The following is a 19,090-nucleotide window of genomic DNA, read 5'->3' as shown; positions in this document are numbered from 1 at the left end:
GTGTATATGGAGCAGTGAGAACATTCACCACATGGGTATATGGAAAAGTGAGACTGTGCACCATGTGTGTATATGGAGCAGTGAGACTGTGCACCATGTGTGTATATGGAACAGTGAGACTGTGCACCATGTGTGTATATGAAGCAGTGAGACAGTGCACCACGTGTGTATATGGAGCAGTGAGAACATGCACCACATGGGTATATGGAAAAGTGAGACTGTGCACCATGTGTGTATATGGAGCAGTGAGTCTGTGCACCATGTGTGTATATGGAACAGTGAGACTGTGCACCATGTGTGTATATGGAGAAGTGAGACCAAGCACCTTGTATGTATATGGAGCAGTAAGACTGTGGAGCACATGTGTACGTGGAGCAGTGACAATGTGCAACACCCAAATATATGGACCAGTGAGACAGCAAACCACATGTTTATATGGAACAGTGAGACCGTGCACCATGTGTGTATATGGAGCAGTGAGAACATGCACCATATGTGTATATGGAAAAGTGAGACTGTGCACCATGTGTGTATATGGAGCAGTGAGAACATGCACCATATGTGTATATGGAACAGTGAGACTGTGCACCACGTGTGCATATGGAGAAGTGAGACCAAGCACCATGTATGTATATGGAACAGTATGACTGTGGACCACATGTGTACATGGAGCAGTGAGAATGTGCAACACACAAATATATGGACCAGTGAGACAGCACACCACATGGGTATATGGAATAGTGAGACTGTGCACCATGTGTGTATATGGAACAGTGAGACTGTGCACCATGTGTGTATATGGAACAGTGAGACTGTGCACCATGTGTGTATATGGAACAGTGAGACTGTGCACCATGTGTGTATATGGAACAGTGAGACTGTGCACCATGTGTGTATATGGAGCAGTAAGACTATGCACCATGTGTGTATATGGATCAAGAAGACTGTGCACCGCATGTGTATATGGAGCAGTGTGACTGTCCACCACGTGTGTATATGGAGCAGTGAGAACATGCACCATGTGTATATACAGAGCAGTGGGACTGTGCACCACACGTGTATATGGAGCAGTAAGACTGTGCAGCATGTGGGTATATGGAGCAGTAAGACTGTGTACCGCATGTGTATATGGAGCAGTGAGAACATACACCACACATTTATATAGAGCAGTGAGGCTGAGACCATACATGTGTACACACATTATATGTCTATGGGTCCTGAGCAGGTCTCTGTATTTGGGGGGGGGGGGGGGGCACGGTCTCGCTCTCCACCTGCCAGGATATTACCCCCATTGGCAGAATGGAGGTGTGTGATGGACCCTCCTTCTCCCAGGATGAAGTGTGAGATTGATGATGCGTTCTTCTTATTTTCACCTCCTCTTTGGCAGCGGGGTCCCTGATGCTCTGCACCAACAGCCGGGGCCTGTGAGGTCTGCGGGGGCCACAAGTCACCGCATTTCGGGGTACGAAGCTGCTGAGATCATGGTGAGGTACCGACATCTGAGGAAGGTCGTCTTTCTGCATCTCAACAGAAGCAGGGGGCTTCAGGACTGGTGAGTATGCCATGTACCCCGATCACTGGTAAATACCCCCTGGGCCTCATCACTGGTAAATACCCCCTGTGCCCTATCACTGGTAAATACCCCCTGTGCCCTATCACTGGTAAATACCCCTGAGCCCTGTCACTCGTAAATACCCCCTGTGCCCCATCACTGGTAAATATCCCCCGGGCCCCATCACTGGTATATATCGCCCGGGCCCCATCACTGGTATATATCCCCCGGGCCCCATCACTGGTATATATCCCCCGGGCCCCATCACTGGTAAATATCCCCCGGGCCCCTATCGCTGGTAAATATCCCCCGGGCCCCTATCGCTGGTAAATATCCCCCGGGCCCCTATCGCTGGTAAATATCCCCCGGGCCCCTATCGCTGGTAAATGCCCCCCGGGCCCCTATCGCTGGTAAATGCCCCCCGGGCCCCTATCGCTGGTAAATGCCCCCCGGGCCCCTATCGCTGGTAAATGCCCCCCGGGCCCCTATCGCTGGTAAATGCCCCCCGGGCCCCTATCGCTGGTAAATGCCCCCCGGGCCCCTATCGCTGGTAAATGCCCCCCGGGCCCCTATCGCTGGTAAATGCCCCCCGGGCCCCTATCGCTGGTAAATGCCCCCCGGGCCCCTATCGCTGGTAAATGCCCCCCGGGCCCCTATCGCTGGTAAATGCCCCCCGGGCCCCTATCGCTGGTAAATGCCCCCCGGGCCCCTATCGCTGGTAAATGCCCCCCGGGCCCCTATCGCTGGTAAATGCCCCCCGGGCCCCTATCGCTGGTAAATATCCCCCGGGCCCCTATCGCTGGTAAATACCCCCCGGGCCCCTATCGCTGGTAAATACCCCCCCAGGCCCTTGCTGTCGTCATTGGTAAATACCCCCCCGGGCCCTATGCTCTTGTCGCTGGTAATTATATCCCCCGGGCCCTGCGCTCTTGTCACTGGTAATTATATCCCCCGGGCCCTGCCACTGGTAAATATCCCCTGGGCCCCATCACTGGTAAATATCCTCCGGGCCCCATCACACGTAAATATCCCCTGGGCCCCATCACTGGTGAATATCCCCCGGGCCCTATCACTGGTAAATATCCCCTGGGCCCTGTACTCCTGTCACTGGTAAATAATCCCTGGGCCCCATCACTGGTAAATATCTTCCGGGCCCCATCACACGTAAATATCCCCCGGGCCGCTTTCACTGGTAAATATCCCCCGGGCACTATCACTGGTAAATATCCCCTGGGCCCCATCACACGTAAATATCCCCCGGGCCCCATCACATGTAAATATCCCCCAGGCCCCATCACATGTAAATATCCCCCGGGCCCCATCGCTGGTAAATATCCCCCCGGGCCCCATCGCTGGTAAATATCCCCCCGGGCCCCATCGCTGGTAAATATCCCCCCGGGCCCCATCGCTGGTAAATATCCCCCCGGGCCCCATCGCTGGTAAATATCCCCCCGGGCCCCATCGCTGGTAAATATCCCCCCGGGCCCCATCGCTGGTAAATATCCCCCCGGGCCCCATCGCTGGTAAATATCCCCCCGGGCCCCATCGCTGGTAAATATCCCCCCGGGCCCCATCGCTGGTAAATATCCCCCCGGGCCCCATCGCTGGTAAATATCCCCCCGGGCCCCATCGCTGGTAAATATCCCCCCGGGCCCCATCGCTGGTAAATATCCCCCCGGGCCCCATCGCTGGTAAATATCCCCCAGGCCCCTATCGCTGGTAAATGCCCCTCGGGCCCCTATCGCTGGTAAATATCCCCCGGGCCCCTATCGCTGGTAAGTATCCCCCCGGGCCCCATCGCTGGTAAATGCCCCCCGGGCCCCTATCGCTGGTAAATGCCCCCCGGGCCCCTATCGCTGGAAAATGCCCCCCGGGCCCCTATCGCTGGAAAATGCCCCCCGGGCCCCTATCGCTGGAAAATGCCCCCCGGGCCCCTATCGCTGGAAAATGCCCCCCGGGCCCCTATCGCTGGAAAATGCCCCCCGGGCCCCTATCGCTGGTAAATACCCCCCGGGCCCCTATCGCTGGTAAATACCCCCCCAGGCCCTGTGCTGTCGTCATTGGTAAATACCCCCACGGGCCCTATGCTCTTGTCACTGGTAATTATATCCCCCGGGCCCTGCGCTCTTGTCACTGGTAATTATATCCCCCGGGCCCTGCCACTGGTAAATATCCCCTGGGCCCCATCACTGGTAAATATCCTCCGGGCCCCATCACACGTAAATATCCCCCGGGCCGCTTTCACTGGTGAATATCCCCCGGGCCCTATCACTGGTGAATATCCCCTGGGCCCTGTACTCCTGTCACTGGTAAATAATCCCTGGGCCCCATCACTGGTAAATATCTTCCGGGCCCCATCACACGTAAATATCCCCCGGGCCGCTTTCACTGGTAAATATCCCCCGGGCCCTGTACTCCTGTCACTGGTAAATAATCCCTGGGCCCCATCACACGTAAATATCCCCCGGGCCCCATCACATGTAAATATCCCCCAGGCCCCATCACATGTAAATATCCCCCCGGGCCCCATCGCTGGTAAATATCCCCCCGGGCCCCATCGCTGGTAAATATCCCCCCGGGCCCCATCGCTGGTAAATATCCCCCCCCGGCCCCATCGCTGGTAAATATCCCCCCCCGGCCCCATCGCTGGTAAATATCCCCCCCCGGCCCCATCGCTGGTAAATATCCCCCCCGGCCCCATCGCTGGTAAATATCCCCCCGGGCCCCATCGCTGGTAAATATCCCCCCCCGGCCCCATCGCTGGTAAATATCCCCCCGGGCCCCATCGCTGGTAAATATCCCCCCGGGCCCCATCGCTGGTAAATATCCCCCCGGGCCCCATCGCTGGTAAATATCCCCCCGGGCCCCATCGCTGGTAAATATCCCCCCGGGCCCCATCGCTGGTAAATATCCCCCCGGGCCCCATCGCTGGTAAATATCCCCCCGGGCCCCATCGCTGGTAAATATCCCCCCGGGCCCCATCGCTGGTAAATATCCCCCCGGGCCCCATCGCTGGTAAATATCCCCCCGGGCCCCATCGCTGGTAAATATCCCCCCGGGCCCCATCGCTGGTAAATATCCCCCCGGGCCCCTATCGCTGGTAAATACCCCCCGGGCCCCTATCGCTGGTAAATACCCCCCCAGGCCCTGTGCTGTCGTCATTGGTAAATACCCCCCCGGGCCCTATGCTCTTGTCGCTGGTAATTATATCCCCCGGGCCCTGCGCTCTTGTCACTGGTAATTATATCCCCTGGGCCCCGCCACTGGTAAATATCCCCCCGGGCCCCATCGCTGGTAAATATCCCCCCGGGCCCCATCGCTGGTAAATATCCCCCCGGGCCCCATCGCTGGTAAATATCCCCCCGGGCCCCATCGCTGGTAAATATCCCCCCGGGCCCCTATCGCTGGTAAATATCCCCCCGGGCCCCATCGCTGGTAAATATCCCCCCGGGCCCCATCGCTGGTAAATATCCCCCCGGGCCCCATCGCTGGTAAATATCCCCCCGGGCCCCATTGCTGGTAAATATCCCCCCGGGCCCCATCGCTGGTAAATATCCCCCCGGGCCCCATCGCTGGTAAATATCCCCCCGGGCCCCATCGCTGGTAAATATCCCCCCGGGCCCCATCGCTGGTAAATATCCCCCCGGGCCCCATCGCTGGTAAATATCCCCCCGGGCCCCATCGCTGGTAAATATGCCCCTGGGCCCTGTGCTCCTGTCACTGGTAAATATCCCCCTGGGCCTCATCACTGGTAAATATGCCCCTGGGCCTCATCACTGGTAAATATGCCCCTGGGCCTCATCACTGGTAAATATCCCCCTGGGCCTCATCACTGGTAAATATGCCCCTGGGCATCATCACTGGTAAATATGCCTTTGGGCCCTGTGCTCCTGTCACTGGTAAATATTTCCTGGGCCCCATCACTGATAAATATCCTCCGGGCCCCATCACTGGTAAATATCCCCCTGGGCCTCATCACTGATAAATAACCCCCGGGCCCCATCACTGGTAAATATGCCCCTGGGCCTCATCACTGGTAAATATGCCCCTGGGCCCTGTGCTCCTGTCACTGGTAAATATTTCCTGGGCCCCATCACTGATAAATATCCTCCGGGCCCCATCACTGGTAAATATCCCCCTGGGCCTCATCACTGATAAATATTCCCTGGGCCCCATCACTGGTAAATACCTCCTGGGCCCTGTGCTCTGGTCATTGGGAAATACCCGCTGATCCCTGTACTCCTGTCACTGGTAAATATTTTCTGGGCCCCATCACTGATAAATATCCTCCGGGCCCCATCACTGGTAAATAGCCCCAGGCCCCTATCACTGGTAAATATCCTCCGGGCCCCATCACTGGTGAATATCCCCTAGGCCCCTATCACTGGTAAATATCCTCCGGGCCCCATCACTGGTGAATATCCCCCGGGCCCCTATTACTGGTAAATATCCCCCGGGCCCCTATTACTGGTAAATATCCCCCAGCCCCTATTACTGGTAAATATCCCCCAGCCCCTATTACTGGTAAATATCCCCCAGCCCCTATTACTGGTAAATATCCCCCGGGCCCCTATTACTGGTAAATATTCCCTGGGCCCCTATTACTGGTAAATATCCCCCGGGCCCCAATTACTGGTAAATATCCCCCGGGCCCCTATTACTGGTAAATATCCCCCAGGCCCCTATTACTGGTAAATATCCCCTGGGCCCCTATTACTGATAAATGTCCCCTGGGCCCCTATTACTGGTAAATATCCCCCGGGACCCATCACTGGTAAAATTCTCCTGGGCCCCTATCACTGCTAAATATCCCCCGGGCCCTATCACTTGTAAATATCCCCTGGGCCCCTATCACTGGTAAATTTCCACTGGGCCCTGTGCTCTTGTCACTGGTAAATATCCCCCGGGCCCCGTCACTGGTAAATATCCCCCGGGCCCCGTCACTGGTAAATATCCCCCGGGCCCCGTCACTGGTAAATATCCCCCGGGCCCCGTCACTGGTAAATATCCCCCGGGCCCCGTCACTGGTAAATATCCCCCGGGCCCCGTCACTGGTAAATATCCCCCGGGCCCCGTCACTGGTAAATATCCCCCGTGCTCTTGTCACTGGTAAATATCCCCCGGGCCCTGTGCTCTGGTCATTGGGAAATCCCCCCTGATCCCTGTACTCCTGTCACTAGTAAATATTCCCTGGGCCCCATCACTGATAAATATCCCCCCGGGCCCCATCACTGGTAAATATTCCCCGGGCCGCAGGTGTGAGGGGGTTGCAAGGTGTGCATGGCCCACAGAGTAAGGGTGGACCGCAGGGTGTGAGGGGGCTGGAGGTGTGACGAGGCCGCAGTTGTGAGTGTGGGCCGCAGGGTGAAAAGGGGCCGTAGGGTGTGAGGAGGCTGCAAGGCGTGAGGGGGCCACAAGGTGTGGAGAGGCCGCAGGGTGAGAGAGGGTCGGAGGTGTAAGGGGGCTACAGGTGTGAGGGGGCCATAGGGTGTGGAGGGGCCACAGGGTGAGAGGGCTGGAGAGTAAGGATGGGCCGCAGGGTGTGAGGGGGCTGCAAGGTGTGAGGGGGCCGCAAGGAGTGGAATAGCCACAAGGAGTGGAAGGCCGCAGAATAAGGATGGGCCGAAAGGTGTGGACTGGCCATAGAGTGAAATGGCCGCAGAGTAAGGGTGGGCCACAGGGTGAGAGGGCTGCAGGAGCGAGGGGGCCACAGGGTGAGAGGGGGACACAGTGTGCAGGAGGCTGTAGGGTGTGATAGGGCCAGAGGGCATGATGGGTCTGCAGGGTGGGGGGTGCAGGTGTGAAAAGTCTGTAGGGTGGGGGAGGAGTGCGGAGGGTATGAGCTGACTTCAGGGTGTTAGGGGGCCGCAGGGTGGGAGAGGGCCACAGGGCATGATTGGGATTCAGAGTGCAGATGGGCCACAGGCCATGATTGGGCTGCAGGGCGTGATGGGGTTGCAGGGAGTTAGGGGCCCACACTGTGTGCAGTGATTTTATACCATGTGGTCACTCATCTTTCATCTCCGTAGCTTCTATGATCTCAGTGTCGCCCCCCTCGCTCGGCTTCACCCAGAGCACTTTGTGTTCTCACCCTTCGGGATTCTCCATGTCAGCCCCAGGAGCAGCTCGGAGGTGCAGGAGCTCGGAGTCTGGCATCGCGAGGCTGTCCTGTGCCGAGCCCTCAGGAAGATCCCCTTCTACAGAGACTTTCTGAGGAGGAGAGCGTTCAGACGGTAAGAAGCTCCACAGCAGTATAGAGGACTTCAGGGCTGCGTTATGCCCTTCAGGGCTGCGTTATGTCCTTCAGGGCTGCGTTATGTCCTTCAGGGCTGCGTTATGTCCTTCAGGGCTGCGTTATGCCCTTCAGGGCTGCGTTATGCCCTTTAGGGCTGCGTTATGTCCTTTAGGGCTGCGTTATGTCCTTTAGGGCTGCGTTATGTCCTTCAGGGCTGCGTTATGCCCTTCAGGGCTGCGTTATGCCCTTCAGGGCTGCGTTATGCCCTTCAGGGCTGCGTTATGCCCTTCAGGGCTGCGTTATGTCCTTCAGGGCTGCGTTATGTCCTTCAGGGCTGCGTTATGTCCTTCAGGGCTGCGTTATGTCCTTCAGGGCTGCGTTATGTCCTTCAGGGCTGCGTTATGTCCTTCAGGGCTGCGTTATGTCCTTCAGGGCTGCATTAGCTGCAGCCAATAGTACCATTAGTAGCGCAATGAATATAAAGAACAACAACCATATACATTGTATGGGAACGAATGCAAGAAGTCTGATCAATAAAGTGGGTGAGCTTGAAGCGAGAATGTCTGATGAAAACTACGATATAGTAGGAATAACGGAAACATGGCTGGATGATAAGTGCGATTGGGCACTTTTACAGGCTTTATGTTACGGTGTACTGCCCGTGATACGCCAGCCCGGGTGCCCTAGATCTCACCCACAACCCCTGTCCCTGCTTACTTGCCTCCACTCCTGGCTAACAGCAGGCGGGAAACTGGGCGGCGGTCCCTACTCTCACTAGGGACCGAAAAGGGACGCAGGCGTACCTGGATGGAAAGGGTAGAATACTGACAGGATGGGCAGATGTAAATAACCAACACGAACAATACTAAGCAGAACTGAGGCAGATGGAAAAACCTGGCAGATAACAGCAAAGTATAGCAGACAAGATGACAGAGGCAGGAGACCAACAGAGGCAGACTAGCTAGCACACTGAGGGAAACCAATAACTGGCAGTGATTGCAAGTCTCTGCCCGACCTTAAACAAAAGCCTCCGCCCAGGGGCAGAGAGAGGGAGACAGCCAACTCCCAACAGAACAGAATAAAAGGGAGCTCGTGCATGGCTGCTGCACTCACAGGTGCGCACGGCGCCACCAGCACCACGCTGGCCAGGTGCCCGCGCCCCCAGCAGCTGCAAAACAAGCCTGGGGGACCCGCCGCCTCGGGAGGACCAGCAACCGCTGCATGGTAACAGTCTCTTCAGAAGAGATTGAGGTGAACAGAAAGGGGGAGGGGTATGCCTGTACGTTAAATCGTACTTATTGCCGAGGCTACGTGAAGATATAGGTGCAGGAGACGAACAGGGGAAATCTCTGTGGGTGGAAATACAGGGAGGAAAAAATAACAAAATCCTGATAGGGGTCTTCTATCGACCACCAAAAGCAACAGAAGAAACTGAGAACTTACTACTAAGGCAGATAGAAGAGGTGTCAAAACGAAACGAAGTAATTATCATGGGGGACTTTAATTATCCGGATATAACATGGGAGAAGGAAACCTGCAAATCTCATAATTAAAGACAATTACCGTACCCAACTGGTGCGGGAGCCAACAAGAGGGAAGGCTAGTCTGGACCTAGTACTAACCAACAAACCGGACAGAATCATGGGGGTGCAGGTTGAGGGGCACCTGGGGAACAGTGACCACAATATAATCAACTTCCAGCTGTCATTCAAGAGGAAGCCTTATCAGGGAGCGACAAAGAAACTAAACTTTAGTAAAGCAAAATTTGATGAGCTTAGAACTACTATCGGTAACATTAATTGGGACAACATCCTCAAAAATATCAGTACGGAGGACAAATGGGAGGAGTTTAAAAGGATCCTAATTGCCTCATGGGAGCAGTTCATTCCCTTTAAAAATAAAAGGAACTCAACTAAAAGGAAACCAATGTGGCTCGACAAGACGGTAAGAGGGGCAATAAACGAAAAAAAGAAAGCGTTCAAACTACTAAAGCAAGAAGGCAGCGAAGAAGCGCTAAAATCATACAGGGAAAAAAACAAAATATGTAAGGAAAAGATAAAAACTGCCAAGGAGGAGGCAGAAAGACGGATCGCTAAAGAGAGCAAAAACAACCCGAAGCTATTCTACAATTATATCAACAGCAAAAGGATTTGCACCGAGAGCGCTGGCCCTTTAACAAATAATGCAGGAGGAATCATTGAAGATGATGGAGGCAAGGCAAATCTATTAAACAGTTTCTTCTCAAGTGTATTCACAAACGAAAAGGAAATGCCACACGAGATGCAGGGGAATAAAATGAATCCCTCGCAAAATATCTCATACCTAACGCAGGAGGAGGTGCGGAACAGGTTAAAGAAGATTAAAATCGATAAATCGCCAGGCCCAGATGGAATACACCCAAGGATACTAAGGGAACTAAGTGACGAGATAGCTAGGCTGCTATAGCTAATATTTATGGATACTATCAAGACCGGAGTAGTACCGCTGGATTGGCGCATTGCCAACGTGGTTCCAATTTACAAAAAGGGGACCAAAAGTGAGCCTGGTAACTACAGGCCAGTAAGTCTCACTTCAGTAACGGGAAAAATTTTTGAGGGGTTTCTGAGAGACGCCATCGATGAGTACCTCAAGGAAATTAAGGGAATAACTCCTCACCAGCATGGGTTCATGAAGGGTCGATCATGTCAGACCAATCTGATCAGCTTCTACGATGAAGTAAGCTCTAAGCTGGACCTGGGAGAATCTATTGATCTCGTATATCTGGACTTCTCTAAAGCCTTTGACACCGTGCCACATAATAGGCTAATATACAAAATGAGGCAGCTCGGATTGGGTGAAAACGTGTGTAAGTGGGTAAAGAACCGGCTCAGAGATAGAGCAGAGAAGATGAAGCATCCAAATTTTAATGCCAAGAATACCCAACTGCAGGATGTGGGCCTGCGGGGAGATGCCAACGGGCATCAGCATGGTGAGATCAGGGGTCAATTATATGGGAAATTACAGGATAGAGCGCTGATTACATAAGGCTACAAGTCCTCAGGGTCCCTGCAGGGGGCAGACAGGAGACGCCGCAGACTACTGAGATGATGGATAATGGGAAGATATCCAAGCCATCAATGATATATGTGGATATCGAATGTTATTGGGGGAGGGGGGGACTTAAAGGGCCATTACATGTAAAGACATGAATCTACGTATTCCCCGGACCCGCGCCGCTCCCCCGCTGTACATAAACCAGATATGGCCATTCTGATAAATATAGACTTCATGGAGGGGTCACATATATCACCCACAAATAGCATCTACTGCTCTGTCAGTATATATAGAATGGCCAAGTGTTATACAGAGGCCCAGCCACCTCCAACCCCAAGTATACGCAGTGACACCCAAAAGGGGCGGCCGCACCGAGGGTGTGGGACTCGCAGAAAAGACTGGATTGCTCCATAAGAAATGGCGACGCTTCCACTTAATCTAAGTCTTTTTCAAACCTATGTATATAATGGCGTGATCATGTGACCCTGTGATGTCATGGCATGATCACGTGACACTTCAACCGCATGGCGTGATCATGTGACCCTGTGATGTCATGCCGTGATCACGTGACACTTCAACCGCATGGCGTGATCATGTGACACTGTGATGTCATGCTGTGATCATGTGACACTGTGATGTCATACTGAGATCACATGGCACCTTTATGCTGATGATGTCACCTGTAACGCCCCACAATGGCGGCCCCCACCGCTGGGGTCTTCTCTATCCTGTAATTTCCCATATAATTGACCCCTGATCTCACCATGCTGATGCCCGTTGGCGTCTCCCCGCAGGCCCACATCCTGCAGTTGGGTATTCTTGGCATAAAATTTGGATGCTCCATCTTCTGGGGAGGCCGTGGATTCCTGCCCCGTCCCTGCGGAGAGGCGAACCGGGGCTACCAGGGGGTGGATATTCAGCCCTGCTGACACACTATGTCCTTGGGGGCTGCAGCACAGAGGACTTCAGCCTGAGAGCCAAGCGCCTTCTGTTTCTGCAGGTGGCAGCACAACATGCAGGGAATCCGCTTCATCAGGAGAAGAGCGCTGCTGAGCCGCAGGATGCTGACGAGTGCGCCGCACTACACCGCCGCCCTCCACCACATCAACAGGTAAGTGCCACAGGTGACTCCACAGAGGGACTGAAAGGACAGACATTCTCCACCGCCATGTCTTATCCTCCAGTCACCTCCAGAGCTGCACTCACTATTGTGCTGTTACATCTTGTCTTCTCCTCCAGTCACCTCCAGAGCTGCACTCACTATTCTGCTGCTACACCATGTCTTCTCCAGTCACCTCCAGAGCTGCACTCACTATTCTGCTGCTACACCATGTCGTTTCCTCGAGTCACCTCCAGAGCTGCACTCACTATTCTGCTGCTACACCATGTCTTCTCCAGTCACCTCCAGATCTACAGTCACTATTGTACTGTTACATCTTGTCTTCTCCTCCAGTCACCTCCAGAGCTGCACTCACTATTCTGCTGCTACACCATGTCTTTTCCTCCAGTCACCTCCAGATCTACAGTCACAATTCTGCTGTTACATCCTGTCTTATCCTCCACTCACCTTCAAAGCTGCACTCACTGCTTTTACATCCTGTCTTCCCCTCAGAGCTGCACTCACTATTCTGCTGTTACATCCGGTCTTCTCCAGTCACCTCCAGAGCTGCACTCACTATTGTGCTACTACACCATGTCTTCTCTTCCAGTCACCTACAGAGTTGCAGTCACTATTCTGCTGTTACATCCTGTCTTCTCCTCCAGTCACCTCTAGAGCTGCCTAATCAAGAATAGCCACAGTGTAGCTTGAACCAACTGGGGGTAGCAGTAAGATGTTCCTGCAGCTTTGGAGCCAACAGCAAAAGTGAGTGCAGCTCTGGATGTGACAGTAGTATAAAGCACCCTCTGCAGAGAGGTGTTGAGGAAGGAGCCAGCCACATGTAATATGAGAGGCCCCATGTACAACATATCACTGTCTCCCTCTGTCATGTCCAGGCTTCTCCAGCAGATGGCGCAGCTGTCATGGCTTCCTGCACTGCTGTCCGATCCCACATGTCTGCCTCAACTAGAAACCGAGCAAAGCCAAACTAGGTCCGAGGCCAAGAGCCGCCTGCGCAGCCTCCTGTGCCTGACCGCCGAGGTCCTGGAGATGGTAAGAGATGAGAGGGTGGCGCGGCTGTGCGAGAGGGTGGCGCGGCTGTGCGAGAGGGTGACGCCACTGTGCGAGAGGGTGGCGCGGCTGTGCGAGAGGGTGGCGCGGCTGTGCGAGAGGGTGACGCGGCTGTGCGAGAGGGTGGCGCGGCTGTGCGAGAGGGTTACGCCGCTGTGCGAGAGGGTGGCGCGGCTGTGCGAGAGGGTTACGCCGCTGTGCGAGAGGGTGGCGCGGCTGTGCGAGAGGGTGGCGCGGCTGTGCGAGAGGGTGGCGCGGCTGTGCGAAAGGGTGGCGCCGCTGTGCGAGAGGGTGACGCCGCTGTGCGAGAGGGTGGCGCGGCTGTGCGAGAGGGTGGCGCGGCTGTGCGAGAGGGTGGCGCGGCTGTGCGAGAGGGTGGCGCGGCTGTGCGAGAGGGTTACGCCGCTGTGCGAGAGGGTGGCGCGGCTGTGCGAGAGGGTGGCGCGGCTGTGCGAGAGGGTGGCGCGGCTGTGCGAGAGGGTGGCGCGGCTGTGCGAAAGGGTGGCGCCGCTGTGCGAGAGGGTGACGCGGCTGTGCGAGAGGGTGGCGCGGCTGTGCGAGAGGGTGGCGCGGCTGTGCGAGATGGTGGCGCGGCTGTGCGAGAGGGTGGCGCGGCTGTGCGAGAGGGTGGCGCGGCTGTGCGAGAGGGTTACGCCGCTGTGCGAGAGGGTTACGCCGCTGTGCGAGAGGGTGGCGCGGCTGTGCGAGAGGGTGACGCCACTGTGCGAGAGGGTGGCGTGGCTGTGCGAGAGGGTGACGCGGCTGTGCGAGAGGGTGGCGCGGCTGTGCGAGAGGGTGGCGCGGCTGTGCGAGAGGGTGGCGCGGCTGTGCGAGAGGGTGGCGCGGCTGTGCGAAAGGGTGGCGCCGCTGTGCGAGAGGGTGACGCCGCTGTGCGAGAGGGTGGCGCGGCTGTGCGAGAGGGTGGCGCGGCTGTGCGAGAGGGTGGCGCGGCTGTGCGAGAGGGTGGCGCGGCTGTGCGAGAGGGTTACGCCGCTGTGCGAGAGGGTTACGCCGCTGTGCGAGAGAGTGGCGCCGCTGTGCGAGAGGGTGACGCGGCTGTGCGAGAGGGTGACGCGGCTGTGAGAGAGGGTGACGCGGCTGTGCGAGAGGGTTACGCCGCTGTGCGAGAGAGTGGCGCGGCTGTGCGAGAGGGTGACACGGCTGTGCGAGAGGGTGACGCGGCTGTGCGAGAGGGTGACGCGGCTGTGCGAGAGGGTGGCGCCGCTGTGCGAGAGGGTGACGTCGCTGTGCGAGAGGGTGGCGCGGCTGTGCGAGAGGGTGACGCCGTGGCATGCAGGACAGATGCCGCTGTGCGAGAGGGTGACGCGGCTGTGCGAGAGGGTGACGCGGCTGTGCGAGAGGGTGACGCGGCTGTGCGAGAGGGTGACGCCGTGGCATGCAGGACAGATGCCGCTGTGCGAGAGGGTGACGCGGCTGTGCGAGAGGGTGACGCGGCTGTGCGAGAGGGTGGCGCCGCTGTGAGAGAGGGTGGCGCGACTGTGCGAGAGGGTGACGCGGCTGTGCGAGAGGGTGACGCGGCTGTGCGAGAGGGTGACGCGGCTGTGCGAGAGGGTGGCGCCGCTGTGCGAGAGGGTGACGCGGCTGTGCGAGAGGGTGACGCGGCTGTGCGAGAGGGTGACGCGGCTGTGCGAGAGGGTGGCGCCGCTGTGCGAGAGGGTGGCGCGGCTGTGCGAGAGGGTGGCGCGGCTGTGCGAGAGGGTGACGCGGCTGTGCGAGAGGGTGACGCGGCTGTGCGAGAGGGTGACGCCGTGGCATGCAGGACAGATGCCGCTGTGCGAGAGGGTGACGCGGCTGTGCGAGAGGGTGGCGCGGCTGTGAGAGAGGGTGGCGCGGCTGTGCGAGAGGGTGGCGCGGCTGTGCGAGAGGGTGACGCGGCTGTGCGAGAGGGTGACGCGGCTGTGCGAGAGGGTGACGCCGTGGCATGCAGGACAGATGCCGCTGTGCGAGAGGGTGACGCAGCTGTGGAGAGTTACGCCATAGCATGCAAGACTGACACCAGCATATGACGGACTGACGCCGCCGTGTGAGGGACTGACGCCGCCGTGTGAGGGACTGATGCTACCATGTGCAGGACTGACATTGTCATATGAGGGACTCACGCCGCCGTGTGAGGGACTGACGCTGCCGTGTGAGGGACTGACGTTACCATATGAGGGACTAACACCACCGTGTGAGGGACTGATGCTGCCGTGTGCGGGACTGACATTGTCATGTGAGGGACTGACGCCGCCGTGTGAAGGACTGACACTGCCATATGGCAGACTGACGCTGCCGTGTAAGGGACTGACGCCGCCATGTGAGGGACTGACGCCGCCGTGTGCGGGACTGACATTGTCATGTGAGAGACTGACGCCTCCGTGTGAGGGACTAACACTGCCATGTGAGGGACTGACGCCGCCGTGTGAGGGACTGACGCCGCCGTGTGAGGGACTGACGCCGCCGTGTGAGGGACTGACGCCGCCGTGTGAGGGACTGACGCTGCCATATGGCAGACTGACGCCGCCGTATGAGGGACTGACGCTACCATGTGAGGGACTAACACCGCCGTGTGAAGGACTGACGTTGTCATATGAGGGACTGACGCTGCCATTTGAGGAAACGCCACCGTCGTGTGAGGGACTAGCACTGCCATATGAGACTGACGCCGCCGCGGGCGGGACTGACGCTGCCGTGTGAGGGACTGACGCTGCCATGTGAGGGACTGACACTGCCATATGAGCGACTGACATTGTCATTTGAGGGACTGACGCCGCCGCGGGCGGGACTGACACTGCCATATGAGGGACTGACGCTGCCGTGTGAGGGACTGACGTTACCATATGAGCAACTAACACTACCGTGTGCTGCCGTGTGAGGGTCTAACACCGCCATAGAGGGACTGACACTGTCATATGAGGGACTGACGCCGTCGTGTGCCGGACTGACACTGCCATATCACAGACTGACGCTGCTGTGTGAGGGACTGACGTTACCATATGAGCAACTAACACTGCCGTGTGCGGGACTGACGTCGCCGTGTGCGGGACTGACGTCGCCGTGTGCGAGACTGACGCCGCCGTGTGAGGGACTAACACTGCCGAGTGAGGGACTGACGCTGCCGTGTGAGGGACTGATACTGTCATATAAGGGACTGACGCCGCCGCGTGACGGACTGACGCTGCCATATGAGTGACTGACGCTGCCGTGTGAGGGTCTAACACCGCCATAGAGGCACTGCCGCTGCCGTGTGAGGGACTGACACTATCATATGAGGGACTGCCGCTGCCGTGTGAGGGACTGACACTGCCGTGTGCGGGACTGACATTGTCATGTGAGAGACTGACACCTCCGTGTGAGGGACTAACACTGCCATGTGAGGGACTGACGCCGCCGTGTGAGGGACTGATACTGTCATATAAGGGACTGACGCCGCCGCGTGACGGACTGACGCTGCCATATGAGTGACTGACGCTGCCGTGTGAGGGTCTAACACCGCCATAGAGGCACTGCCGCTGCCGTGTGAGGGACTGACACTATCATATGAGGGACTGCCGCTGCCGTGTGAGGGACTGACACTGCCGTGTGCGGGACTGACATTGTCATGTGAGGGACTGACGCCGCCGTGTGAGGGACTGACGCCGCCGTGTGAGGGACTGACGCCGCCGTGTGAGGGACTGACGCCGCCGTGTGAGGGACTGACGCCGCCGTGTGAGGGACTGACGCTGCCATATGAGCGACTGACGTTGTCATTTGAGGGACTGACGTCGCCGCGGGCGGGACTGACACTGCCATATGAGGGACTGACGCTGCCGTGTGAGGGACTGATGCTGCCATGTGACGGACTGACGCTGCCATATGAGTGACTGACGCTGCCGTGTGAGGGTCTAACACCGCCATAGAGGGACTGACGTTGCTGTGTGAGGGACTGACACTGCCATATGGCAGACTGACGCCGCCCTTTGAGGGCCTGACGCCGCCCTTTGCGGGCCTGACGCCGCCCTTTGCGGGCCTGACGCCGCCCTTTGCGGGCCTGACGCCGCCGTGTGAGTGACTGACGCCGCCATGTGAGTGACTGACGCTGCCATATGAGTGACTGACGCTGCCGTGTGAGGGTCTAACACCGCCATAGAGGGACTGACGCTGCCGTGTGAGGGACTGACACTGCCATATGGCAGACTGACGCTGCCCTGTGCGGGACTGACGCCGCCGTGTGAGGGCCTGACGCCGCCGTGTGAGGGACTGATACTGTCATATAAGGGACTGACGCCGCCGCGTGAGGGACTGACGCCGCCGCATGACGGACTGACGCTGCCATATGAGTGACTGACGCTGCCGTGTGAGGGTCTAACACCGCCATAGAGGGACTGCCGCTGCCGTGTGCGAGACTGACATTGTCGTGTGAGAGACTGACGCCTCCGTGTGAGGGACTAACACTGCCATATGAGGGACTGATGCTGCCATGTGAGGGACTGATGCTGCCATATGAGGGACTGATGCTGCCATGTGAGGGACTGACGCTGCTGTGTGAGGGACTGATACTGTCATATGAGGGACTGACGCCGCCGTGTGAGGGACTGACGCCCCCGTGTGAGGGACTGACGCTGCCATATGGCAGACTGACGCCGCCGTATGAGGGACTGACGCTACCATGTGAGGGACTAACACCGCCGTGTGAAGGACTGACGTTGTCATATGAGGGACTGACGCTGCCATTTGAGGAAACGCCACCGTCGTGTGAGGGACTAGCACTGCCATATGAGAGACTGACGCCGCCGCGGGCGGGACTGACGCTGCCGTGTGAGGGACTGACGCTGCCGTGTGAGGGACTGACGCTGCCGTGTGAGGGACTGACGCTGCCGTGTGAGGGACTGACGCTGCCATATGAGCGACTGACATTGTCATTTGAGGGACTGACGCCGCCGCGGGCGGGACTGACACTGCCATATGAGGGACTGACGCTGCCGTGTGAGGGACTGACGCTGCCATATGAGGGACTGATGCTGCCATGTGACGGACTGATGCTGCCATGTGACGGACTGATGCTGCCATGTGACGGACTGACGCTGCCATATGAGTGACTGACGCTGCCATATGAGTGACTGACGCTGCCATATGAGTGACTGACGCTGCCGTGTGAGGGTCTAACACCGCCATAGAGGGACTGACGCTGCCGTGTGAGGGACTGACACTGCCATATGAGGGACTGACGCTGCCATTTGAGAAAACGCCACCGTCGTGTGAGGGACTAACACTGCCATATGAGAGACTGACTCCGCCGTGTGAGGGACTGATGCCGCCGTGTGAGGGACTGACGCCACCGCGGGCGGGACTGACGCCGCCGCCACGGGCGGGACTGACGCCGCCGCCGCGGGCGGGACTGACGCCGCCGCCGCGGGCGGGACTGACATTGCCTTGTGAAGGACTGACATTGCCATATGAGGGACTGACGCTGCCGTGTGAGGGACTGACGCTGCCGTGTGAGGGACTGACGCTGCCGTGTGAGGGACTGACGCTGCCGTGTGAGGGACTGACGCTGCCGTGTGAGGGACTGACATTGTCATATGAGGGACTGACGCTGCCGTGTGAGGGTCTAACACCGCCATGTGAGGGACTGACTCTGCCATGTGAGGGACTGACTCTGCCATGTGAGGGACTGACTCTGCCATGTGAGGGACTGACTCTGCCATGTGAGGGACTGACTCTGCCATGTGAGGGACTGACGCCGTCGTATGAGGGACTGACGCCGTCGTGTGCCGGACTGACACTGCCATATCACAGACTGACGCTGCTGTGTGAGGTACTGACGTTACCATATGAGCAACTAACACTGCCGTGTGCGGGACTGACGTCGCCGTGTGCGGGACTGACGTCGCCGTGTGCGGGACTGACGTCGCCGTGTGCGGGACTGACGTCGCCGTGTGCGGGACTGAAGTCGCCGTGTGCGGGACTGACGTCGCCGTGTGAGGGACTGACGTCGCCGTGTGAGAGACTGACGCCGCCGTGTGAGGGACTAACGCCGCCATATGAGGGACTGATGCTGCCGTGTGAGGGACTGACGCTGCCGTGTGAGGGACTGATACTGTCATATAAGGGACTGACG

The 19,090-nt window shown here is 57.6% G+C and overlaps 1 protein-coding gene across 2 annotated transcripts in view; it reads left to right on the top strand.

Annotated features, from left to right (window-relative positions):
* The window catches only part of DNHD1 (dynein heavy chain domain 1), a 200,812-nt gene that overhangs the window by 72,281 nt on the left and 109,441 nt on the right, over window positions 1–19,090 (top strand). For both annotated transcript variants that reach the window (XM_066588928.1, XM_066588927.1), the window contains 4 exons: window positions 1,388–1,552; window positions 7,582–7,785; window positions 11,821–11,931; window positions 12,816–12,972. In XM_066588928.1, coding sequence (XP_066445025.1) covers window positions 1,388–1,552; window positions 7,582–7,785; window positions 11,821–11,931; window positions 12,816–12,972 — 637 coding nt within the window. The remainder of the gene's footprint in view (window positions 1–1,387; window positions 1,553–7,581; window positions 7,786–11,820; window positions 11,932–12,815; window positions 12,973–19,090) is intronic.

Source organism: Eleutherodactylus coqui, unplaced genomic scaffold (genome assembly GCF_035609145.1).
Source record: "Eleutherodactylus coqui strain aEleCoq1 unplaced genomic scaffold, aEleCoq1.hap1 HAP1_SCAFFOLD_133, whole genome shotgun sequence".
Taxonomy (NCBI): domain Eukaryota; kingdom Metazoa; phylum Chordata; class Amphibia; order Anura; family Eleutherodactylidae; genus Eleutherodactylus; species Eleutherodactylus coqui.
The sequence above is the reverse complement of the archived record's forward strand: the minus strand, read 5'-3'. Positions and strand labels throughout refer to the sequence as shown.